Below are 7,996 nucleotides of genomic sequence, written 5' to 3'. Positions count from 1 at the left end.
GCTCTGGACCCACCGCGACCCTGAACTGGATAAGGGTTACAGATAATGAATGAATAATATTTCAGATGACTAATAGCAGTCTGACTTTTTCATTAATATATTCAAATTGTTAATTGTTTCTTTAGGGAAGTATTTTCATTATCCACACATAAGATGTCCAAGTGCTCTTTGTTTTCAGGGTTTATATGTAGTGGTTTGATTTTAAAATACGTACTCCATTCTAGAACTTACTAGAATTGTTCATAGTGCTGATGATAGGACCCTGATGTCTGAACAGTTTAAACAGATATAGACGAGGGGGAAAAAAAAACACACAATTACAGTTACAGTTTCAAATGTATTTTATTGATTTTTTTTGTCCAGAGGCTCAGTTTTTTTTTCCCAATAGGAAACTGAAGTATAAAATGCAAGGACATTCCTAACACTTAAACAATGAAAAATAAATCACAAGTGTGTTTAAAAAAAAAACTTTAAAAGCTTTGGGCTCAGATACAGGACGCAACTTCCAAGTTTCAGTGGGTTCCATGCTCAAATTTGCAGCGACATTCTTCTGAACCTTCCAGAACCAGCCTTCCCATAGTTCCAGTTTTTTCCACTTGACCTGCAGTCTTCCAGTTCCATTAATACTTCTCCATGTCTTCCCCCTGCAGACGTTGGTTGGCGTCCAGGTGGAGAGACCAAACAATTTCAATCTGAACCATGCCTTTACTCAACTTTTTCCCCAAAGCCCTCCATTCCTTGTAAACAATTTTGACTTAATACTGTAATCCTCACTGAAGGAGGACATGTTGAAATGGCGTCAAAGTCGTCCCATTGTAGTGCAATGCTCATGCCAGGAGGAATACTTCTACAATCATACTTGTATCTGCTCTAAAAGTAGAGGTTTCACATGTACGAGACTGTCTATAAAGTAAAGCAAGTAAAAAGTAGTAAAACATAAGGGAATAAAAAACGAAATAATGCTCTTTACACCCATGTCCGCTGTAGGGAATCATCCTCACCATTTCACAAATCATCTCTTCACTCATCTGGTGGCGCTGACTCTGTCCAAACCTGCCAATCCGTGATCCGACTGGCCAAAGCTACGTTGGGTTCCAAGACAGGGAGGAAGTGAGGACATGAGTGAAGAAGAGAAAGGAACATGGAAATTAAAAAAACTATTCCTACTAGTGTTGAGTCCTTTCCTTTGATTTTGTTCCCCATTCTGTGTTCAAGAACATTCGTTCAGGATTCCTCTGGTTGTTTTTGGCCCCTTATATCTACTGCTAACTTCTACTTCATTGGTGACACGTACGGTGGGGTTCCGTATGTGCTGTGCTACATTTTCCCCCTCCTCACATTACCACTAACACAGGGGTGTCAAACTTTGGCCCTAAAAGGAAACAACAGTGCAGTATACCGTTCCACCCCAGGTTAAGTTTAGACATAATTCTAATCTCTAAAAGGTTGTTGCCCTCCAGGACCTGGGTTAGGGATGGGGCAGTTTACCAGTTTTAATGATTTATCACGGTTTAAAATACGCTATTATTTCAGTGTTGAATGTTGAATGAGTGGCATTTTTTAAGGAGTCTATTGGTATAATACTTTTGCTGAAATGTCTATTTGTTAAGAGTTTAAATAAGTTCAAACTATGCTGTGAAAATATCAAAAACCAAGATAACTTTGGTCAATGACATGTCATTTGTGATTATTTTTGTATCATCCCATCCCTAACCTTACTTTGACACCCCTGCACTACTCTCCAAATCCTGCTCCCATTCCCTTTGCCCCTCTCCCAATCCTTTTCTCCTCTTATTTTTAGGCATCCTCCTCTGCCTCCTCCTCAAACTCGCCCTCCTCCTCGGCAGTGGCATCCTGGTACTGCTGGTACTCGGACACCAGGTCATTCATGTTGCTCTCTGCCTCGGTGAACTCCATCTCATCCATGCCTTCTCCCGTGTACCAGTGAAGGAAAGCCTTGCGGCGGAACATGGCGGTGAACTGCTCGGAGATGCGCTTGAACAGCTCCTGGATGGCCGTGCTGTTGCCGATGAAGGTGACGGCCATCTTGAGGCCACGTGGCGGGATGTCGCAGACGGCTGTTTTGACGTTGTTGGGGATCCATTCCACGAAGTAGCTGCTGTTCTTGTTCTGGACATTCAGCATCTGCTCGTCCACCTCCTTCATGGACATTCGGCCGCGGAAAACAGCGGCAACTGTCAGGTAGCGGCCGTGACGGGGGTCGCAAGCTGCCATCATGTTCTTGGCATCGAAGACTTGCTGAGTAAGCTCAGGAACGGTGAGGGCGCGGTACTGCTGGCTTCCCCTGCTGGTCAGAGGGGCAAAACCAGGCATAAAGAAGTGGAGACGTGGGAAGGGGACCATGTTGACCGCCAGTTTGCGCAAGTCGGCGTTCAGCTGGCCTGGGAAGCGAAGGCAAGTGGTGACACCGCTCATTGTGGCAGAAACTAGGTGGTTCAGATCTCCATAAGTGGGCGTGGTCAGCTTGAGTGTGCGGAAGCAGATGTCATACAGGGCTTCGTTGTCGATGCAATAGGTTTCATCTGTGTTCTCCACGAGCTGGTGGACGGACAGAGTGGCATTGTAGGGCTCAACTACTGTGTCAGATACTTTAGGAGAAGGCACCACACTGAAGGTGTTCATGATGCGGTCGGGATACTCTTCGCGGATTTTGCTAATGAGCAGGGTTCCCATACCGGACCCAGTGCCGCCACCCAGCGAGTGTGTGAGCTGGAAACCCTGCAGGCAGTCGCAGCTTTCAGACTCTTTACGTACTACGTCCAGCACTGAGTCCACCAGCTCGGCTCCCTCTGTGTAGTGGCCTTTAGCCCAGTTGTTACCAGCACCACTCTGACCTATGGTATAAATATAATGACAACATCGATTCAGCAAATATCTAGGACTCATTTTCGTCTGGTAAATCAATCCTCATAATATTTGATCTTCACCTAATCAATGCCTAGTACAAAAACATTTCTTATCTGTATAAGAACTAAAAGAAACATAGACATGATAAAAGGCTACTTAAATAACCTCTTAACTGGATGAAAAGCTGAATATGATTTTCCAGGATTTTAGAAAATCATAACAGCTCAACGTTCTCTAGTGCTCTTGTTCACAATGACTCACCAAATACAAAGTTGTCGGGTCTGAAGATCTGTCCAAAGGGCCCAGATCGGACAGAGTCCATGGTGCCAGGCTCCAGGTCCACTAGAATAGCTCTAGGCACATATTTACCTCCTCCATTACCAAAAGGAGAGAGAGAGAGAGAGAGAGAGAGAGAGAGAGAGAGAGAGAGAGAGAGAGAGACACCTCAGTACATAATAAAAAAACCACACATTCCACTGAAAAACAAGTCTCATGATGTCTCCTAATGAATCATATGATTATCTTATTTACCTGAACTAAATTTCTATTTCTGCCACATATACACAATGTAATAATGCATTTACAACAACCTGACCCTGTTATAAACAATAACATTTTCTTTTTTTACCCCCATTCTTCTCAGTTCATGAAAGCGAGTTGTGCTTTCCACTGCGGTCATTTTATATTAAGCTCCATTCATTGATGTTTGTTTTTCTCTCTCTTATAATATTGCAGTTAACTTTAGTATTAATACAAACATTTACACTATTGACTTATAACTCAAAAATGCAGATATGGATTATAGTTTGCTTGTATTAGTTTATATTAATGCTTTATTGAAGACCTTGTGTGAGCTACGGCTATGTAATATAGTTTGTATTTATATGTAGTACACCTTATATGACTTGGATTGTACATGGTGTATGAAAAATGTTTGGCATCTTGGTCAAAGTAAACAAATTTAAATAAGTTTTTAAATGCAATTTTTAAAAATAAATAAATAAATAAATATATAGAGAATTGAACTTTTCCATAATACCGATTTCATTTTTCCAGACATGTTAAATTCAGCAAATGAGTCGTTTTCAGTTGTAATTTTCACTTAGAAAATCAATTAAAAAAATTAATTTGACAAAACCTATGCACACAACAGTATTTGTTCCAGTGTAGTACCTGTAGCCTCATTGTAGTAGACGCTAATTCTGTCCAGCTGCAGGTCGCTGTCCCCATGGTAGGTGCCTGTCGGGTCAATGCCGTGTTCATCGCTGATCACCTCCCAGAACTGAAAAAAAAAAAAAAAAAAAAAAGATAAGGCTGCAATCAGACTCCTTCATTCCACTACACAATAACACTCTTTTATCCCATCCACTTAGAAAGATTGTTTGTCATGAGGTGCTTATACAGACAGAGGGTGGAACAACAGAGGGAACAAAGGACATAACATCACCATTCTAATTCCAGTAGCAATAACCCCATCTAAAATCAAACTCCTGTTCCCTAAGGTCTGTGTGTCCTGGTGTCTCACAGTGCTGTCATTAGGAATGCAGTGATATTGCATTTTATCCTTTATTACAGTTTCCGTTCTTTTCAGATGATTCGTTTTCAGTTCCAAAGTTCAGTTGCTGTTTCTGTTTCTCACAATCTAAGAAATCCCAACCGCATTCAGTGGCATTAAGGTCTGGGGAGGCTCACCCATTGTTAAGAGAACACCAGCAGCGTCTTGACCATTCTTGCAAAATACTGTTGATATTCTTCAAATATAACCAAAAAATAATCAGCAAACTTTCCCATTAAATGTTAAATAATGTATCTCCTACTGCCTCCAAAATGTCTTGTGTTTGGAGAATTATTACTAGTATATTCTCTATGTAAGCATGGGATTAATGTGCATCAAAAAGCAACATAAGGAAATATAAGCTATCTGCCCATCCTCCTAAACGACCTTAATCTTAAAGACAGAGAGAGTGAAGAGAGAGGGAAAGAGAAAGCAAATTGAGCAATGGATAGCCATTAAAGATGGGTCTCAAGGTATAGGGGCAGTAATTGCTTTGAAAGAATGAGGACAAACAAGCAGCGAAGTGCTGAGTGGCATGGACAACTCCCAAAGCGTCCATCAAACTATGCCAAGCAAAACCCTTGCTGTCATCAGACCCATCAATTAAACCTTATATAACCAACTCAAAATTGTGCCTTGTCACCACACATGCCACTCGCGAATGTCCGCAATTGAAAAAAAAAAACAGTGTAACCTCAATTTATTTTGACATCTGCACAAAGACCAGCTTCACGTTTTCATTAATCTCTGTATTTTCTACATCTCTAAAATCCAGTCTTAGGTGGCTGCATGAATAATTAATACATTAATACAGAGGCTGTGTTGTTCATTCAAATATTTTTTATTGCATTTTCTTTTTTTTGCAACTAATGTTGCATGTTGCAACTAATAACAAACACTTATAGTGATGTTGAGGTTTGGGCGTTGGTTCTCCCAGTCAATTGCCCTCAGAACAAAAGCAGTTTCTTTTGTGTCTAGTTCCTTTTCTCACGTCTAGTTTCTAGCACTATATCATTTTAGAAAAACACCAGTTATATGGTGACATTCTGTGACATGTCAGTGGCTGTATTAAGTAAATTATGGTGATCTGTTTGTATATTACTCTCTATTATAAGCAGGAATTTCCAAATTTTCAGTCTGGTAAAATTGCTGGGAAATATGCAAATGAAACAATGAAATCTCCATAAATATTCTGTTATTCTGGAGTACAATAAATATACACACATTTCAGAAATCCTGTTCTTAAAGCTTTAAGACAGAGTAGAAAAATCATTCTCAGTATCATTTTATCTTCTGCAGAGGCTTGTATACATTTCCATTATTGTCTAAAATATTGCAATTGGTTAGAAGACTCATGCGCAAATGAGCCTTGTCAGAGATCAATACCTCAAAGACCAAGAGTGCAGCAATGATTAGCAAACTCTACAATCACACAGCCCTAATTAGAGCCTGTGTAAGACAGCACTGCTGAACCTGCCATCCTGACAGAATCTGGTTTGAACCGCAGGCTGACAGAAGAAGCAGCTGGGAGATCCATTAGAATAGCCACATATTCCATCTGCTGAAGCCCACCCCCACCCGCTGTGACCCTCGCTGGGTTCGAGACAATCTCGGTGCAGTCAAAAACGCCCACACAGTGTTTCTTAATAATGAGTTCTATCCAATAGCATTAAATGGCTGAAGTAAGGGATGGGCGTTATGTCCAAAATACTGTTATCAACAGAAAACATGCCTTTAAATCTACCTTCAAAAACCCTGGTTACAACTTGTTTTGTTTCATTTCATATCACCATATTTAAACCCATTTTCAGGAAATACAATTTGACGACACACAGACATAATGCACATGTACAAATCTGGGTACAATGATTTTTATTGAACATTTCACAAAATGTACTAAATCTGATTCACTGGACTAATTGCATTCAATAATTTTTGATCAATTATTCATGATTTGCTTAAAAAAGCAGGATTCTCAGAAGAATGTTAAAATTCTGCAATGTCACCCATTTCTAAGCTGAAAAACACCAATAAAATTGTGATGCTGAAACAGTATATTATTCTTTTTATAATTTTAATATTTCTGAGGTAATTTGAAAGAATTTTCCTCTAATTTTAATATGAGACAGACCAGCAGAGGTGGTCTAAAATGCTTAGAATGAAAACTGAATTACTTAAACTTACATCGAAATCTAGGCTTTTTTTCTCCTTCTTCTGTAAATGTATGGTTTTGGAGACACTGAATATTGTTCTATCGTGCTCCTCTAAGCTATAATGGGACATTAGACCATTTTCAAAACCTTTTTAAATATAAACACCAATAAAACTGTTGGTATTTTTTTTTGGTAGAAGCTATAAGGGGGTTAATAGCAGATTAGAAAGGAGATCCTCTTATCATAGGCTGTGATTTGCCATTAGACTGACATTTTCCAGTCTCCAATAATGAAAAGAGATGGGGAATAAAAGCGACAAATCTTTGAAAAAAATGTATAATTACCCAAATAAACAAATGAAATTTTAATTAAACAACTCGCAAATGTCCAAGAGACGTTTGTGTAGGGCCAATGTTAGAGGTTTTTAACAGTAAGAAACTGTTTCCTTTGTCACAAATCCTCTAGCCCCACCCTTCCCATTCATCTGAACGGAGAATGCAGAAGACAGAAATAACGTCGAATTTGGAAGAAATAAATGCATTCTGGTGCTTATTAAAACATGTTAAGAAGATGTTGGAAAACATTTAAGACTTATAAAGCATAGAAATAACTCTGGATGCTGTTTTAAGGACGGCTAGCTTAGCTGAGTTGGCGTCTGGCGCGAATTGTTCCGGTCCACCTTAAATGTTGCAGCAGTTGCAATTATCATTTAAGGTGGACCGGAACAGTTCTCACAAGAAGCTGGCCACGCCCGTTAGCCGGTAAGAAAAGATGGAGAGAGGAAAAAGGGAAAGAAAAGACAGGGATTTCTTCCCCAAAAAACAAATATTAAACACAGACTTTTAGGCATTTTATCATTAAATTTGTGATTAGGTTTAATAAATGAAAGGGCAGTAATTCATTATATTGAAGTGAATATAGGACAAAATATGATACAAAATAATTTTTGTTTTAAAATATAAATTGACCTACATGTTGATCACATAGCGTTATTTAGGCCTGTAGCTTCATAATACAAAGAGTATAAGGCTTTATAAATTTACACATATATATATATATATATATAACATATATATGCAAACATGCTAAGGGTTAAGAAGGACAACGAAATTCATATCTATTAATAACCATTTTTAATTCCTCTAACGTAAAATAGACACAGCAGTCTCAGACAGGGAGGTTTCATTGTGGCAGCTCAGTCTTAATCACTGCACTCCTCTCAAAATCATATTTCTTTATTGATCTCCGGTTTCACAAATCAGAATGCAGAGTTTTATCTTCTCACCTTGGCACCGATTTGGTTCCCGCACTGGCCGGCCTGGATATGAACGATCTCTCTCATGATGAAAGCCGAAGGTGCTGCACTGTCTTCTCTCCGGGAGTAAATCTAACGGCGTGGCTCCGTTATAGTGAGTGTGGC

At 39.3% G+C, this 7,996-nt stretch overlaps 1 protein-coding gene across 1 annotated transcript; it reads right to left on the bottom strand.

The window, feature by feature from the left end:
• Positions 1-330: 330 nt before the first annotated feature.
• Positions 331-7,996, bottom strand: tubb5 (tubulin, beta 5). The gene is made up of 4 exons (XM_066683515.1): positions 7,862-7,996; positions 4,042-4,150; positions 3,130-3,240; positions 331-2,855 (listed from the first exon to the last, which is right to left on the bottom strand). The coding sequence occupies exons 1-4, from the start codon at positions 7,916-7,918 to the stop codon at positions 1,798-1,800; spliced, it is 1,335 nt and encodes a 444-aa protein (XP_066539612.1). The 5' UTR covers positions 7,919-7,996; the 3' UTR covers positions 331-1,797.

This window comes from Hoplias malabaricus, chromosome 10 (assembly GCF_029633855.1).
Source record: "Hoplias malabaricus isolate fHopMal1 chromosome 10, fHopMal1.hap1, whole genome shotgun sequence".
Taxonomy (NCBI): Eukaryota; Metazoa; Chordata; class Actinopteri; order Characiformes; family Erythrinidae; genus Hoplias; species Hoplias malabaricus.
Note: the sequence above shows the minus strand (reverse complement) of the source record. Positions and strands in the feature narration are given on the sequence as shown.